Source organism: Megascapheus bottae, chromosome 14, assembly GCF_031878675.1.
Source record: "Megascapheus bottae isolate mThoBot1 chromosome 14, mThoBot2.hap1, whole genome shotgun sequence".
In the NCBI taxonomy this organism is placed as follows: domain Eukaryota; kingdom Metazoa; phylum Chordata; class Mammalia; order Rodentia; family Geomyidae; genus Megascapheus; species Megascapheus bottae.
This window is the reverse complement of record NC_143522.1, coordinates 7,104,663-7,122,357: the sequence shown is the minus strand read 5'-3', so window position 1 is coordinate 7,122,357 and position 17,695 is coordinate 7,104,663. Positions and strand designations below refer to the sequence as shown.

At 43.0% G+C, this 17,695-nt stretch overlaps 2 protein-coding genes across 4 annotated transcripts in view; one reads left to right on the top strand and one right to left on the bottom strand.

The window, feature by feature from the left end:
• Window positions 1–6,617: 6,617 nt before the first annotated feature.
• Pigh (phosphatidylinositol glycan anchor biosynthesis class H) lies at window positions 6,618–14,425 on the top strand. 3 transcript variants are annotated; one of them, XM_090344331.1, is made up of 4 exons: window positions 6,618–6,860; window positions 8,136–8,345; window positions 11,302–11,385; window positions 13,737–14,425. In XM_090344331.1, the coding sequence occupies exons 1-4, from the start codon at window positions 6,681–6,683 to the stop codon at window positions 13,827–13,829; spliced, it is 567 nt and encodes a 188-aa protein (XP_090200457.1). In that variant the 5' UTR covers window positions 6,618–6,680; the 3' UTR covers window positions 13,830–14,425. The 3 variants fall into 3 exon arrangements, with proteins under 3 accessions (XP_090200457.1, XP_090200458.1, XP_090200459.1); XM_090344332.1 differs by having other exon boundaries at window positions 6,754–6,860; window positions 8,141–8,345; XM_090344333.1 differs by lacking the exon at window positions 6,618–6,860 and adding an exon at window positions 7,029–7,122.
• Window positions 14,426–14,702: 277 nt separating this feature from the next.
• Window positions 14,703–17,695, bottom strand: part of Plekhh1 (pleckstrin homology, MyTH4 and FERM domain containing H1) — a 42,479-nt gene continuing 39,486 nt past the window's right edge. The window contains exons 27-28 of the mRNA XM_090344334.1: window positions 17,438–17,584; window positions 14,703–17,061 (exon numbers count right to left, since the gene is read on the bottom strand). Coding sequence (XP_090200460.1) covers window positions 16,900–17,061; window positions 17,438–17,584 — 309 coding nt within the window. The 3' untranslated portion in view covers window positions 14,703–16,899. The remainder of the gene's footprint in view (window positions 17,062–17,437; window positions 17,585–17,695) is intronic.

The window sequence follows — 17,695 nt, the reverse complement described above, 5'->3', positions numbered from 1 at the left end:
ATTTTTTGCTGGATAATTGGAGATGGAGTCTTGCAGACTCGAGCTGGTTTTGAACCATGACCCTCAGATTTCAGTCTCCTGTGTAGCTAGGATTATAAATTGAGCCAATAGTGCCTGGCAGTTTTAATAATCTTCCTATTAGCACTATATATTTTAAGTTCATTCCAGCCTGGTGTTTTATTTCTTTTGTTTTGTTTTCCAGTCATGAAGCTTGAAATCAGGGCCTGGGTGCTATCCTTGAGCTTTTGTACTCAAGGCTAGCATTCTACCACTTTGAGCCATAGCTCCACTTCCAGTTTTCTGATGATTAATTGAAAGTAAGAGTCTCACAGACTTTCCTGCCCTGGCTGGCTTCAAACCTTCATTCTCAAATCTAAGGCTGCTGAGTAGCAACCATTACAGGAATGAACCACCATTACTGGTTTGAACAGATACCTGCAAGAAGAAGATCCCATCAGAGTTATGTTAAGATTTCATGACTCAGGATTCACTCCAAATGATCCGAAGTAGCCCTCGTTAGTCAGTGACTCTATTAGTTTAACTGGTTACTACTCAGCCACCAAGACTCCAGGTCAGGACTGGATGGACCTAGAACTTACAAGTAACTAACCAGTGCTCTGGAGCTACCTTTAAGTGATCGGCTGTGCGGTCTGCCAACAGGTTTGAGGCAGAACAGATGATTACACATGTCACGAGAATGAAGAAACTTCAAGAAAAATCAGAAAGTAATTAAGCCAGAATTAGGAACTAAGACGAAAAGTGACTAGAGCAGTTTTTCAGCAGTACTAGAGTTTGAACTCAGGGCCTAACTCTTGCTTGGCAGGTACTCCACTGCTGAGCCACACTTCCAGCCCTAAGGTCAATCTTTTAAGAAAGTACATGAATAGATTCCGCCCACTATCCTTTTCCTTTATTTTATTTTTGGCAGTACTGGAGTTTGAACTTGAGATCTCACGTTTGCTAGGCAAGCATTTTGCCCATTGATCCATACCTCCAGGCTTTTAAAAAATTTTATTGATTTTCACAGCTTTTTAAAAAATGGTTATTATTATTACTTTCACACTACTGGGTTTTAAGTTTACACTCATGCTTGATCATTTTGCTTGCCTGGCTGGCATTCTATCATTTGAGCCATGCCTCCAGTTCTGCTCTTTGGTGGTTATTTGCTCCAGATCTCAGCTTCCTAAGTAATAAGATGACAAGCATGAGCTACTGGCACCTCACCTTTTTAGTTACTTAAAAATTTATTATAAAGGTGATGTATAGAGAGGTTATGGGTATATAACTCAGATAATGAATACATTTCTTTTTGTATAGTGTCCCCGCTTCCCTTTAACTCCCAGGTTTCCACTTCCCTCCATAAGCTGTATAGTCCATGTTCAACTTAGTGTCTAGTGAGTACCACTGCCACATTTGTTTACTCTTTGTCCCTCCATTTGCTGGTTCCTTTTTAAGTAGGATCTTGCTTCCTACCCAGGTGTGCCTGGACTGAGGTCTATTTTAGGTTTCTACTAGTTAGTGGGATGATAGGCATACACTACCACATTCAGCTTCCCTTTGTTAAGATGAAGTGTTTCTGATTTTTCTGCCCAGTTGGGTTGGAACTGCAGCCTTCAATCTCAGCCTCCCATGTTAGCTTAGGATAACAGGTAGATACATAACTACTGATTGAACATGGTTCTTGTCAGCTTTTCTTCTTGGGCTGGCCTTGAATCATGGTCCTCCCAGTGTGTCTTCCAAAGAGCTAGGATTCTAGGTGTGAAATTTAGCCTCCTGAGTATATTAGCTTTAAAAAGGTTAAGAGAAGCTTCGTTTCTTTTGCATTGGGGCCTTGAACTTACCCACTTCTTTAAGCTGGTATATAATAAACTTTTTGTGTGTGTCAGTTGTGGGGCTTGAACGGAAGGTCTGGGTACTGTCCCTGAGCTCTTTTACTCAAGGCTAGTACTCTACCACTTTCAGCCACAGCTCCACTTTTGGTTTTCTGGTGGTTGATTAGAGGTAAACGTCTTATGGAGTTTTCTTCCCGGGTTGGCTTTAAACCGCAGTTCTCAGATTTCAGCCTCCTCAGTAGCTAGGATTACACCTGTGAGCTACCAATGCCCAGCTATAATAATAAAAAAAAATTCTGGCTACGAGAGAGTCACTTAGGGCTGAGCAACTCACAGTTGGTAAACAAACTTCTCTATTAATCTGTCTGTGGTCAGTTACTCCATAGGTCTCCACCTACTAGAACTACATCACTAAAGAATATATTTCTTTCTTTTTTTTTTTTTTTGCCAGTCCTGGGCTTGAGCTCAGGGCCTGAACACTGGCCTTGGACTTTCTCAAGGCTAGAGCTCTACCACTTGAGCCTCAGCACCACTTCCGGCTTTTTTCTATGTATGTGGTACCGAGGAATCGAACCTGGGTCTTCATGCATGCTAGGCAAGCACTTTAACCACTAGGCCAAACTCCCGGCCCCTAAAGAATATATTTCCTCCTAACTTCTTACTCCTAGTAGCTCCTTAAAAGTAACTTGGCCATTAAAAAAATACTCATGTCTAGATCTTCTCCTTCTAATGTAATTAGAACCATGGACCTAGGCACAGACCTTAAAAGTTACACAGATGATTTCAGTTTGCAGTTAAGGTAGAGAATCCCATACTAGAAATTATCATTCAGGCCCCTCAAAGTTTAATTTCCAAGGAAACCATGTGATGATCTTGTTAAAATTCAGCTTCTAAGACTGGGAAGCCTAGGTAAGACCCAAGAATCTTCATTTCAAGCAGATGCTGCTCTACCCACCTGACTTTTAACTATAATCCTCTTTCCCTTTTAAATTTGGAAAAATAGTTACATAAGAATAAAATAAGGAGACTGGCTCTGAGCAATATGCCTTGAAGCAATATGCCTTGTCCTTATAGCCATCTTGGTGCCTTGGATGGGTGGAAGGGGGAGAGGGCGCTTTCTATACAGCTCTGAAAAAAAATCTAGAGGCAGTAGAGGACATTCTTTGGATTATAAATGTGTCCTGATTTAATAAGCTCCAGGAAAGTCTTACTTCCCTCGGATAAATGGCCCTTGATTTCCCCTGATTGTTTTCTTAGATGGTTTGGTTTGCTTATATTTGACACCTTTATTAGGTTTAAGTGTCCCCATTTTGTCTTCTTTGCTTATATATAACATATGTGCTTTGGGCCTATGTAAGCTTTGTGCTAGTCACAGCACAAAGTCTTTGAGACGAGTCTATCAGCAGTCTACCAGCTCTCCAATAAAGACTCCCAATTCTGCCTCTTAAGTGGTGGCTTCTGTTTCTCACCAATGAGTTCCCTTACAAGAGTAACTTCTTTCCTAGCCTATGCAGTTGTGGCTTGATCAGAATTGTTAAGCTGACTTGAGAGTGTTTATATTTTCAGATTCTCTGCTCCAGATAGAGCGAAGGGTAATTTGGGTGGGCAAAAAAGGCCAGGTAGGAGTCAAGGTCAGACTTTATTCATAGGTTCTCACTAGGCAAAAGAAGCATCTGACTAACTGTGGCTTCAAGGTCACTGAGGGTAGCTCATGCATACATGATTTGAAGGTTACATGAATATTCTGAGTCACAGTGCTCAGGATGTGCATCACTAGGTCCTCAGAAGTTCCCTTGAGGGGCTAAACTGAATCTGTTAGTCAAACCTATGATCACTAAGTTGGATTCAGATTTTTGTCCTCCTCCTCCTCCTCCTCCTCCTCCTCCTCCTCCTCCTCCTCCTCCTCCTCCTCTTTCTTTTTTAATGCTGATTCTGGGTCTTGAACTAAAGCCCCTGCCTTCTTGGTTGGCCTTTTGTTTAAGATTGGTGCTTTACCAGGTAAGCCACAGGCCTCACTTCTGACTTTCTTAGCCTCCTGAGTAGCTAGGATTACAGTGATGCCCAGTTATCTCTTTATTGACACGTTAAATAAGCAGATCTACTGGTGGCTCAGTAATTGCTGCAATTTTGATGTCATGCTTTTTTTTTTTTTGCCAGTCCTGGGCTTGAACTCAGGGTCTGGACACTGCCTTTGGGCTTTCTTAAGCCCCTTTACCACTTGAGCCACAGCGCCACTTTGGGCCTTTTCTGTGTATGTGGTACTGAGGAATCGAACCAAGGGCTTATTGCATGCTAGGCAGGCACTCTACAACTAGGCCATGCTACTGGCTCTGTAAATGTCATTTTGAGATAATTGTAATGATCTGCATGAAATGAAAATATTTATGTCTCCTGCCAGTGAAAAAAATTTCAAGAGCTGCTGATATTAATTGGTTTGTTCCCTGCATCTGTAATGCAAAGAAATGTTAAATTTCAAATAGAAGTTGATGACACTAAAAATTTTCTCCATGGGGTGCAGATTAAGAACTCCAAGATTACAGGTTTAAAAAAAAAACACTGAGTAGCTACTCAGAAGGCTGAGATCTGAGGGTCAAGGCACAAAAGGACCTGAGACTCTAACCTCCAATTAACCTCTAGAAAATGGGAAGTGGGGCTTGGCTCAAGGGTAGGGTGGAAGCCTTGAGCTGAATTGCTCAGAGACAGCATCTAGGCCCAGGGGTAGGACGGTAGCCTAGAGATGAAGAGCTCAGGGACAGTGCCCAGGCCAAGTTCAAGCCACCCCCACCAAAAAAAACCAAAAACACACTGACAGTATTTTTAAGTGGTGTCAATATAGATGGCTAAAACCTCCTTCTCTCCTGTATTTTTCAGATTTTCTATAAGCAGATGTCACTTGTATAATTATAATAGACTTTAGAGAAGTTTATTTTTTAGCCAATCCTGGGGCTTGAAGTCAGGGCCTAGGCACTGTCTTTGAGTTTTCTCAAGGCTAGCGCTCTACCACTTGCGCCACAGCACCACTTCTGGATTTCTCTGTGTATATGGTACCAAGGAATCCAACCCAGGGCTTCATATATGCTAGGTTAGCACTCTACCACTAGACCACACTCCTGGACCCAAGAGAAGTTTATTACTTGGCTAGATTCAAGCAAATACAACTGGAAAAACAAAACAATACCTGAAAGAACATTTTAATAGGAGGGATATGGGTGGGAGGAAGACAGGGAAAGAGAGGGTGCTGTCTTTGTGATATCATACTTAAAGCTAGTGAAAATTTTATGCCATTTATCTTTATACCCAAAGGGGTCATCCCTTTAATGCTGCCTCAGAGGTGAACTACAATTGTTTTTAACAGACTGCACAATAGCTCATAGGTCATAAGCTGGAAGTGGAACCCTCAGGCTATAACTCAGCAGGTTTTATAACTTTATTGTCCACACCTTTTGCATCTCCTTTGCTTGCTTGTCCCAGTCAGGACTTGTTTGCCTACCTGGGTTTGGGAGACAGAATGCCTTACCAGGTTAGGCATGAAAACTGGTGTTTACCCTTAGTGTAGGGTCCCTGTCTCTATTAGTAGGGGGGTGGGGAAAAACACACTCTGACCAGGCCAAGCTCTGAGAGGAAGGGGCCCACTGTTCTCCCGCACTCAGCCTTCTTACCCTGGAGCATGAACAGAGCCGCCAGGCAGCTTCATCAAGGCAGGCAGATCTCACTCCTTTTATTCCCTAAATCCCTCCTCCTTATATTTGGTGCGAGAGCCTATCAGTATAAAAGATGGACAGGACAAAGAGGTCCACTTGTTTTATCCCTACTACAAGCCTCAGCAGAAAGTTGTTAGACTCGGCCCCCAACACACTAGCCTACCCACTGCCAACTTACAACTTAAAACATGCACCAGCTTCTCTGCCTTTTATTTTTTTTATTTTTTATTTTTATTGCCAGTCCTGGGCTTAAGCTCAGGGCCTAAGCACTGTCCTTGGATTTTTCTCAAGGCTAGAACTCTACCACTTGAGCCCTAGCACCACTTCTGGCTTTTTCTAAGTATGTGGTACCAAGGAATCGAACCTTCGTGAATGCTAGGCAAGCACTCTACCACTAGGCCAAACTCCTAGCCCCTTCTCTGCCTTTTAATTTCTCCAATAAGCCAACCTCAGAGTTTTGCTTTCCTTAGCCCTTTTGACACAAAAATAAAAAAGCCAGGCTGTGAACGTGGCTTAGTGGTAGAGCGCTTCCCAAGCATGCATAAACCCTAGGTTCAATTTCTAAGTACTACATAAACAGAAAAGGTTGGAAGTAGTGTTGTGACTCAAGTGATAGAGTGCTAGCCTTGAGCAAAAGAAGCTCAGGAATAGTGTCCATATCTTCCATGTCAGTATGGTGTGCCTCATCCCTGAAATTCAGGTGACATCTGAGACATTAAAGTGCCCAGTCCATCCTATTTAGATAGCTGTATTTCATTTTCATATCGTTTCCCCTACTAGAAAAAGAAGCTACTTGAGGGCAGAGACATTGTCAATATTCTCAGCACCTCAAACTCCCTTACACAGTGGGTGAAAGAAGGAAAATATTAGGGTATGCGTTGGCTGAGTACCAGAAATTGGTTTGTTGAGTGAAAGCAAGCTTCTTAGCAACCTCTGCAAACAACCATGGCCCCTAATCCCAGAACAGCACCAGGAAGAACTAAACCCTTTCACCCACCACAGCGCTCCGTAACACAACTGCGGCTGCGCACACCATCGGGTGGGCGGGGCCTACACACTTCCGGAAGCGGGTCGGGAACCAGCGAGACTAGAGCGGGACTACGCTAGTGGGCTAGAGCGGTGCGGGCGCGGCGAGAGCCGGCCGGCCATGGAGGACGAGAAGAGCTTTACGGATCTTTGCGGCGGCCGCCTGGCCCTGCAGCGTCGTTACTACTCTCCGTACTGCCGGGAGTTTTGCCTCAGCTGCCCTCGGCTGTCTTTGCGCTCGCTCACCGCTGTCACCTGTGTGGTGTGGTTGGCGGCCTATGGGCTCTTCAGCCTCTTCGAGGTAATGGCGGGCGGCCCCTGGTGGCCGGTCTCTGGAAGGTTCTCGGATCCGAGCCTCTCACCCTCGTGGGGCCCGGGGGCGTGGCTTCTCGGGGTAAGGGGCGGGGTCTGGCTTGCTGGGGGCGGGGCCTCGCGTGTTCTGGGACCGTCGTTTCTCGGTCCAGCGCTAGTTCCTAGAGTTAAGAGAAGTTTGTGCTTCTGGACGCCGCTCTGTCCGCTGGGCCGCCAGTCCCGGCCCCGCTCTGCGGATCCATCCAGAACAGGTCTGGTTCTAACACGGGCCTCCCCGAGTCCGGAGAATGTTCGTGCCCTGTCCACATCCAGCACCTCAAACAAACGGACACTTTTCCGGAAACTTATTTTTGCCTCCACAAGTGTGTGTGTCTGTGTGTATAAAGTATAGACACATTAGCATTTTTCTTTTTTCTTTTTGCCAGCCCTGGGCTTGGGCCTGAGCACTGTCCTTGGACTTTCTCAAGGCTAGAGCTCTACCACTTGAGCCTCAGCACCACTTCTAGCTTCTTCTATGTATGTGGTACCGAGGAATCGAACCCGGGTCTTTATGCATGCTAGGCAAGCACTCTATCACTAGGCCAAACTCCTGGCCCCATGCATTTTTCTTTATCTGATTTTTCTTTATCTGTTTAACTCTCCCTCCTCTCAATTCCTTCTTCAATTTCAAACTCACTCTTGGAAAAAAAATAGGAAATTTTATTTACTTTTACTTTTTATTTTTGTCAGTTGTGGCACTTTGAGGCACAGCTCCACTTCAGGTTTTCGGGGGGTTAATTGGAGATAAAAGTCTTTCCTGCCCCTGCAGGCTTCAAACCACAATCCTCAGACCTCCATCTCTTGAGTAGCTAGAATTACAGGCATGAGCCACCGGTGCCCACCAGAAAGTTTTAGACATGAGTGGTTTCTATGCACAGCTTCAGTTTATGATTTTGTGTTATATGTTTTGTGGAGGGAATATGGGAGGAAGAGAGAGGAAGAAATCTGGGTTCTTAAGTTGTAGTTTTGGAAGAAAAATGTCTGAGATTGGTATGATGGTAGACATTCTGCTAGTCTCTACCCAAATCTCCTTGGTAGTAATCTGGATCCATTTTACTATATACTTTCACAGCACTTAACCAGCCAAAGTAGAAGTGATTTCCTCTTTTTCAGTGCATGATACCTTCAGTTTAGCTCACAGCAGAACAAAGGCCTTTTTCAGAATAGTTTAGTTGACTTGTCATATAGCACAAATATCTTAACACCCGTATCTGGCTCTTTTCAGAACAGCATGATCCTTTCTGCTGCCATCTTCATCACCCTTTTAGGCCTACTGGGTTACATCCATTTTGTGAAGATTGATCAAGAGACTTTGTTGATCATCAGTTCCCTCGGCATCCAGATGACTTCATATTATGCCTCTGGCAAAGAAAGTACCACCTTCATAGAAATGGGCAAGATCCAAGATATTGTCATTAATGAGGCTATCTACATGGTAAGTATTTACACTGAATCTAACGCCTCAAGGATTTGATGTCACAGGATTAAGTTGAGTGCCTACTGTTGCAGTGTTTGAACTGTAACAAGTGAAAGTTCTCCTTGTAAAGACAAGTTGATGTACAATTGTGCTTTGTTTAGTGATGGTATATATTCTGAGAAAGGCATTGTTGGCCAGTTTCTCTTTGAGCAGACAGTATAACACACGCTTAAAAAATCTTGGTGGAATAGGTGAATCTCTTAGCCATAGTCAAGTCATGCACTAATGTTTGAAGTTTCTGCCGTAATATATGGTACTGTTTCACAGTGAAATTTTTTCATATTATATAGTATGGGATGCCTCAAGCTTTCTGTGTGGCCAGGCTGGCTTCCAATTCGTGATTGTTCTGTACCACCTTGTGGGTGCTGCCATTGCAGAAGTGTACTACCATGCGTGGCTAACACACATACAAATACACATACACACACACACACACACACACACATTTTGTGTGCTGGTACTAGAGCTTGTACTCAAGGCCTCCTGTTGCTATTCAGCTTTTAGTTTCACATAAAGTGGACACTCTACCACTTGAGCCACACCATTGCTTCCAGCTTTTTGGTGGTTAATTGAAGATAAGAGTTTCATGGGCTGGGAATTGGTGGTTCACACTTATAGCCTTAGCTAGTCAGGAGGCTGAGATCTGAGGATCATGATTCAAAGCCAGTCTTGGAGGAAAAGTCCCTGTGAGACTCCTATCTCCAATAAACCACTCGAAAACCAGAAGTGGCACTGTAGCTCAAAGGCTAGAATACAAGCAGGCTCAGGACCTGAGTTCAAGCCTTACAACTGATAAAGAAAAAAGTTGGGGCTGGGAGCATGGCCTAGTGGTTGAGTGCTTGCCTAGCATGCATGAAGTAAGCTCTGGGTTTGATTCCTCAGTACCATATACACAGAAAAGGCCAGAAGTGGTGCTGTGGCTCAAGTGGTAAAGTTCTAGCCTGGAGAAAGCCCAAGGACAGTGCCCAGGCCCTAAGTTCAAGCCCCAGGAATGACCAAAAGAAAAAAAAAATGTTCCGTGGACCTCTGCCCAGGCTGACTTTGAGCTGCTATTTTTCAGGTCTCTACTTCCTGAGTAGCTAGGATTATAGATGTGAGCCACTAGTGCCTAGTGGGCTTTTTGTGTGTTTGCTAGCACTCACTACCACTTGAGCCCCACTTCTACTTTTGGCTTTTTGCTAGTTAATTGGAGATAAGAGTCTCATAGATTTGGGGCCAAGAGTTTGGCCTAGTGGTAGAGTGCTTGCTTAACATGCATGAAGACCTGGGTTTGATTCCTCCGTACCACATACATAGAAAAAGTAGTAGAGCTCTAGCCTTGAGAAAGCCGAAGGACAGTGCTCAGGCCTGGAGTTCAAGCTAGGAGTGGCCAAAAACATTCTCACAGATTTATCTGTCTAGGCTGACTTCGAGCTGTGATTGTCAGAACTCAGCCCTTTAAGTAGCCAGTATCACAGGCATAAGTCATAAACCACTAGTGGCTGGCTTCATATGTTATATAACATAGTGCAGTGGATTTTCCTTTTTTTTTTTCTTGGCTGGTCCTGGGGTATGAACTTAGGGCTTGGGTGCTGTTCCTGTGTTTCTTTGCTCAAGGTTGGCACTCTAGCACTTGAACCACAACTCTTCTTGCAGTTTAGTGGAGATCAGGGTCTCATAGACTTTCCTATTGGAGCTGGCTTCAAGCTATGATCTTTAGATCTCAGCCTCCTGAGTAGCTAGGGCTACAGGCATGAGCTGGTAACACCTAGCTGCACACTGTGTTTTCTGTACCATCCACACAACATGTGAGATACATTGACATGATCTGACTAGGCAATAATCATTCTTTGGCTTCATTCAGCTTGACTATTATACATGTAGTCAGTCATTTTCCAGAACATTGTTAGGCTGTGTGTATCACTACATTTTAAGAATTATGCTTTCAAGGATAAGGAATGAACATTTCAACTTAAAAATCAACTGTTTTTATTCTTCTCTTACTATTTGTTGTTGTTGTTGTTGTTGTTGTTGCTGGTCCTGAGGCTTGCACTCAGGGCCTGGGTGCCATCCTGCATTCATTTTGTTCAAGGCTAGTGATCTACTACTTTAGCCACATAGTTCCACTTCTAGCTTTTTGTTGATTAACTGAAATTGTTAGTCTCATAAATCTCAGCCTCCTGAGGCCTGAGCCACCATCAGTAAGCTTTTTCAGTGTTTTAAAGGATTATACTGCTCACCCAGGTTCAGTTCCTCGGTACCACATACATAGAAAAAAGCTGGAAGTGGTGCTGAGGCCCAAGTGGTAGAGCTCTAGCCTTGAGAAAGTCTAAGGACAGTGCTCAGGCCCTGAGCTCAAGCCCAGGATTCTCCTCCCACCCCCAAAAAAGGATTATACTTCTCAATAGATGAAAGAAATATTAAATACCAAAAATAAAATAAAAACAAAAAATCCCCCAAAGCATACTTCTCCCCTACTTCAGAACATCAAGTATTATTCTACTTAGAGATAACCAGTTTTACAAGTTTTGCGCCTTGAAGAAAAAGAACACAAATTGAGTGCTGGTGGCTCCTGCATAATAATTCTAGCTACTCAGGAGATCCAAGGATCAGAGCCAGCCCCAGTAGACAAAGCTGAGAGATTCTTACCTCTGTTTAACCAGCAAAATGCTAGACTGGAGATATGGCTTAAGCAGTAGAATGCCAGCCATGAACAGTCAAGCTGAGTGAAGACTTGAGCTTAAGTTCAAGCCTCGGTACTGACTCACACAAAGGAATGAAGTGGTAGAGTGCTAGCCTTGAGCTGAAGAGCTCAGGGACAGCACGCTGACCCAGAGTTCAAGCCACACGACCCCCCCCCCCCAAAAAAAAGGAATGTAAAAAAGAACAAAAGTTTCATTTGTATCTGTTATTTATTTATTTATTATTTTTGCAGCAGAAGGTGATTTACTACCTTTGCATTTTACTGAAAGACCCAGTGGAACCACATAGAATATCCCAAGTAGTCCCTGTCTTCCAGGTGAGCAGAATATTTTTTCCTTTCTCCAGTGAAATCCTATTGTTCATATTCGCTGCTTCTGTGTTCAGTAGGAATACAAACTTCTGTTGTCAGAGTATTGGAATATAACCTGACAGCTAATTTGTGAGCAGTAGGATTTCAGTTATTTCAGAATGTGTTTCTCTCTGTGGTAATGATAAGTTTCCAAGCTACTAGGAATGCATGCAAATTCCGGAGAAGAAAATAGACATAAAACAACTTCTGTCTACAAGTTATGTTCATCTTTTTTTTTTTTTTTTTTTTTTTTTTGTGGGTCATGGGGCTTGGACTCTGGGCCTGGGTGCTCTCCCTAAGCTCTTCAGCTCAAGTCCCCTGCCCTACCCGTTGAGCCACAGTGCCACTTGGTTTTCTAGTGGTTAATTGGAGATAAGAGTCTTACAGACTTTAGGGCCCAGGCTGACTTTGAACCTTGATCCTCAGATCTCAGCCTCGGGAGTAGCTAGGATTACAGGCACGAGCCACTACGCCCGGCTATGTTCAGCTTCTTTAACTGCCAGTACACCAGTGTAGTTAATTGGGCATATAAACTATTACAGATTATTTGTCTTGCATTTAAAACCAGTTAACATGCATCTTTCCCATCAAGGCTGTTGTACTTATTTTAGATAATTACATTGTGTTTGGCCTGTATAAAAAAGTAGTACTGCTTTCTAAATCATGCCCAGGTTATTATTCTATTTAGCTCTTATGAAGAAATACTTGTACAAACACTTATGATTATAAATTTATTTTTTTTATTGTAAAGGTGATGTACAGAAGGTTAACAGTTACATAAGTAAGGTAATGAAGTACATCTCTTTTCAAACAGTGTACCCCCTATAAATTACTTTCTAGCTGAGGGCCAATGGCTCTTCATGTAATCCTAGCTACTCAGGAGGCTGAGATTGAGAGGTTGAGATCTGAGGGTCACAGTTCAGAGTCACCCCAATCAGGAAAGTCCATGAGACTCTTAGCTCCAATAAATTACTGAAAAATGCCAGAATAAAAGCACTATCCTTGAGCACAAGAAGCTAAGGCCCTGAGTTCAAGCCCCAGGACTGGTAAATAAATAACTAAATATATATAAATATATAAATGCTTTCTAGGTAAATAGTTGTGAGATATGTATGTATGTGTATATATATGCATATGAGTGTGTGTGTGTTAACACCTTTACTGCTTTTTTTTTTTCTTTTTTTTTAACTGCTTTTTTTTTTCATGAAAGATGAAGACAGATGAACAAAAATAATTCTTTTGCTGGGCACCAGTGGCTCACACTTTTAATCCTAGCTACTCAAGAGGCTGAGATCTGAGGATTGAGGTTCAAAGCCAGCTTGGACATGAAAGTCCATGAGACTGATCTCTAATTAATCACCAGAAAACCAGAAGTGGCACTGTGGCTCAACAAGTAAAGTGCTAGCTTTGAGCTGAAATGCTCAGGAACAGTACCCAGGCCCAGAGTTCAAGCCCCACAACCGATGGAAAAAAAAAAAAGTTCTTTTGAATTATGTTCATAAGTACTTTGCTAAAGCTTACAGATTTCAATGGTGTGTCAGATTGGGTTGCAGAGCCTATTTAGTCTTTACTAATACTGGATTTACCTATTTTTCAGTTCAGTATCTAGGTAGAAATATTTCTTTTAGGGAGGGCAGGCATGGGGCTTGAACTCAGGGCCTGGTCACTGTTCCTGAACTTTTTACTCAAAGCGAGCACAGTACCACTTGAGCCACAGTAACACTTATGACTTTTTGTTTGTGATACTGAGGAATCAAACCCAGAGCTTCATGCGTGCTAGGCAAACACTCTACCACTAATCTACATTCTCAGTGCCATTTTTAAGTTTTGAAATTACTATTTCTCTAATTGATAGGCTTTTCATATTCCTTTGTAATCTAAATATCAGTACTCCCTCATTTTATGCTACTCATCACCTCTGTTAGCTAGGTGTAATATAGATATCATGTACTTGTAAAAATTCTTTGTATATTTTGAGTAATAAATTTTTATTAAATGTACTTTTCAGATATAATTTTCTCATTCTATGATGTTTCTTTTAATTTTGATTTTTAACTGTTTTTCAGAATGTATATATTAAACTCCCTGTCTCTAAGGTCTGTTCCCAAACTCTGGCACTTCTCACAAACAAAAAGCTATCTTTTAATCTTCTGAAATTTATTGCTGGGCCTGGTTAGGAGTCCTTCTAGCAGGTTGCTTTCCGGTCGGAGCTGCTTTGTCTCTAGCAAAATGTGTACCACTGAGGCGCCTTGGGGTGGGCAAGAGCTAAGCACTCTTACATTTACCTTGACTCTGCATTTTTCCTTTTTGGAATTCAGAGTGCCAAGCCCCGGCTGGACTGCTTGATTGAAGTGTACAGAAGCTGCCAGGAGATTCTGGCACACCAGAAAGCCACACCAACAAGCCCATGAGTCCCAGCATGCAGAAGGCCAGTTCTGTCTTCCATGGGAGCTGTCTCCTAAGCCACGGTGGCTGGTTTGTTTTGTCTACTGTAAAGCATCAGGTAGATGGGCCTAGGATCCACCATGTACTAGATCTCAGAGCCTTAGAGCAGGTGACTGGGATTTGTTACAAGTATTTTGTGTACTATAGTGTTCTCCCAGTAAAGATGAACTTTACTAAGGAGAGAATTAAGAGTTTTGACCTGTCTAAAGTGATGTCAAAGCTGGGCACCCGTGGCTCACACCTGTAATCCTAGATACTCAGAACACTGAGATCTGAGGATTGTGGTTTCCTGCCCAGCAAATCACTTGAGTCAACCACCAGAAAACTGCAAGTGGAGCTGTGGCTCAACTTGGTAGAGTGCTAGCCTGGAGCAAAAAAGCTCAGGGACAGTGCTCAGGCCAAGTTCAAGCCCCCCCACTGACAAAGAGCACTTTGTGAAATTTTGTAAGCACACTGAACTTTGTGTTGAAATTTCTCCCTCTATAACACACCTCTGTAAAAAAAGGGCACAAAAGGAAAATTCTTCAGGTGTAGGTCAACAGAATAAACAGCCTACAAAGTACTAGCCTCTGCCCATGTAGTTCCTCCTTTCTGCACAGGGTTAATGTACAATGGCTTATTTTTTTTTGGCTCATGCTGGGGCTTGAATTGAGGGTCCAGGTGCTTTTTTGTGCTACCATTTTAGCCACAGCTTTGCTTCTAGCTTTTTGGTTCTTAATTTCAGATAAAGCCTCATGGACTTTCCTGCCCTGGCTGGCTTTGAGCCATAATCCTCAGATCTCAGCCTCTTCAGTAGCTAGGATTTCAGGTGAAAGCCACCAGTATCCAGTGACTTTTTTTTTTTTTTTTTTTTTGCCAGTCCTGGGGCTTGAACTCAGGGCCTAGGCACTGTCCCTGAGCTTCTTTTACTCAATGCTATTATTCTATTACTTGAGCCACGGCACCACTTCCAACTTTTTCTGTTTATGTGGTGCTGAGGAATTAAAACCAGGGCTTCTTGCATGCTAGGCAAGCACTCTACCACTGAGCCACATTCCCAGCCCCCTTTTTGTTTATTTAAAATTTAAGTGGTGGTACAAGGGATTTCAATTCAACATCTCTTCTGTAATTTATAGGCTGGGATTAGTTGGGCCCAAAACACACACAATAACCTAGTTCATAGACAGGTGCCTTTTATTGACAAGTCTCACAGCATTTCAGTCATGGGTGTCAAGTACATTAATACTTTTGTGTTACTTGGCATTTTCCATTGTTTAAAATTTTACTTTTTTCAAGAGGGATAAAAAACATAAAATTTGAGACAAAAATGTGGTTTGGTTTTCAGACATGGAACCATTTTCATTAAAGGAGAAACTAATTACAGAAGCCTTTGTTTCTAAGGCAATTTCTCCTATATTAAATTATTAAACTAAGAGAAGATTCCTAAAAGTCAGGGAGAACAGGGATGGCTGAGGGAAAAAGCTTCACCTCTAAACTCAGTGTAAACATGCTTCATCCATATTTGTTTCCTACAACCTTTTTTTTAAGAAGAAACACCTTGGCCTTAGAGACACTCAGGACATCAGGAGAGCTTTAATCTCTGCCTTTTCCATCAAGCCCTGGAGAGGTTTATGGGAGCCCATTGTAATTTTGATGTGTGACTTATTCGAGGTAGAATTATCTCTGCTAGACCCCTCCAAATCCTTGGGAGACTCAGAAATGGGGGAAAATTGCTTGCCTTGCAAAGTCAAGTTCCTTTAAAAGAGGCAGGCTCATGTCTTTTTGCCAGTTTTAAAGGGGGGACTCATAGCAGCTGAAGTTTCAGGTAAACTAGTTCCAGCCTTGTAGTTTTTTGCAGAACAACACATACATATTCTCTCTCTCTCTCTCTCTCTCTCTCTCTCTCTCTCTCTCTCTCTCTCTCTCTCTCTCTCTCTCTCAGTTTTTCTGTTTTTAGCATAGTATTGACAAATGGTAAGCTACCTTAGAGCTGTGAAATAAAAACCCAAGTTTTTCAGTGTTGGAAAATCAGAGTATGAACTCTTTCGTTTTGTTTTGTAGGGGATGGTAGAAACAAAGCTCATTTCCTCCTAGAAATTAGAAGGTCTGAGTGGATGGGGATACATTATTTTCAGGAAGGCAAAAATGAAGCTAACATTGTATTTTATGGACTATAGTATATATCACACACATGGCCAAACTCATTCCCAGTGGAAGTCTGCCAGAAGTTTCAAGGTCAGGAGCAATAAACACAGAGCATTTCCTTGGTCTTCTAGACAGTAACCACTTCGTCCTTCAGTAGTGTGCACAGCCTTCACTGAGCCCTGTCCAGGCATTAAAATAAGACAGGGTGACTTCAGACTAAAGCAATCCCACCCTTGCCTGAGCAGTGTGTGTGCTAAGTTCAGCTCACAGTCCAGTGTAAGGGAAGAGCTTGTGTCTCCCTTGTAAAGATCAGAGTTTCTCCTGAGAGGGGAGATACAGGGGAGGGTTCGGGCCTTTTCCCACTTGAGAAAGGAAGTCCAGTTCTAGTGAGTTGAAGGCGTTTGTCAGCGTTTACCACCCTTTCCCACTTGAGAAAGGAAGTCCAGTTCTAGTGAGTTGAAAACGTTTGTCAGCGTTCATGTCAATTGGAAATTTCAGTCCTTTTTCTGTTGGGATATTCAGAAAACTTCAAGTATAAATCCCCACATAAGGATCATATGCAAGAAAAAATGATATATATGGGCTCCTCTGAGAGCATCAGTGCAGAAGCCCCAAATGCAACCCTGCCACCCTAGCAGCATTGGGTCTTGTCTAAGTCAAGAAGCAAGTGGTGTCCAGAGTCAGATTTCTTGTAAAACAATTAGTGGTTTTTACACTGGGCCTGGAGTTTCATATATTGGGCCCTAAAGCCTAAGGTATCTAGAGGTAAAGGCTTCATAGACCCTGCAGTACACATTTCACAGAACAGTTGGGGGGGAGGGTTAGACCCATCACAGTAGTATTATATCCCAGGACGTACGTCTCAATCCCAGCGACACCAGTGCGGGTGGGAAAAAAAGGTAGGAGAAATCTTCATAGTAGTGTTGGCCCTTTAGCAGCGCAGGAAACAGAAGCAAAGAACTGGTGTCCATCCAATTCCCATGGCTGGTGGGCTGTGGGTGGATTGGCAGGTGGATTCACAGTTGCAGAACAGTGATTCATATAACTGGCCATGATAAAGGTGGCTTCTGCAATCTAAGGAGGTCAGAAGAGAACTAGCTTAGGTCCAAGTACTGGCTTTCCCACTGGCTGCTGTACTGAGAACAGGATTGTCCTAGGCTTCAGCTTCTCTCTCTCTTAATACTCACCTGGAAGGGGATCTCTGTGGGAGTTCAGGGACTCAGAGATGTGTAGGGGTCTCTCTGTTTATCTAGCCCTCTGAAATACATAGTACCCTCCCAAGAAAAAAAGGAGCAGCAGTGGCTGTCCCAGAATGATTTTCCTCCCAGTAGTCCTGTTCCTACCAGTGCACCAGTGACACCGAGTTGCTTGCCACCTGAACCCTTTGGGATGATTATAATACAAAGGAAAAGGTTTCATCACATCACACCAGAACAGAGTAAATTGACACCTTGGGAGCCGCCATCCGAAAGGTCAACTTCTCAATGTGGCCTTTTCCAGAGCTGTGGTCAGGAGCAGATCTAGTCACAAGCATGAAGTCATCTCTGCAGCCGCCGAAGGTTGTCACTGAAGAGTACGGGTAAGTGAAGTGCACTTGCTGTGGAAAGAGCCAGTGAGTTCTGGGGAAACTTCTGTCTCTGCTAAGCAAAGGAAGCTTTAACCAAGAAGGAAGAACTCTGCGGTGGTCACAGTTTGGTGATACATGTAA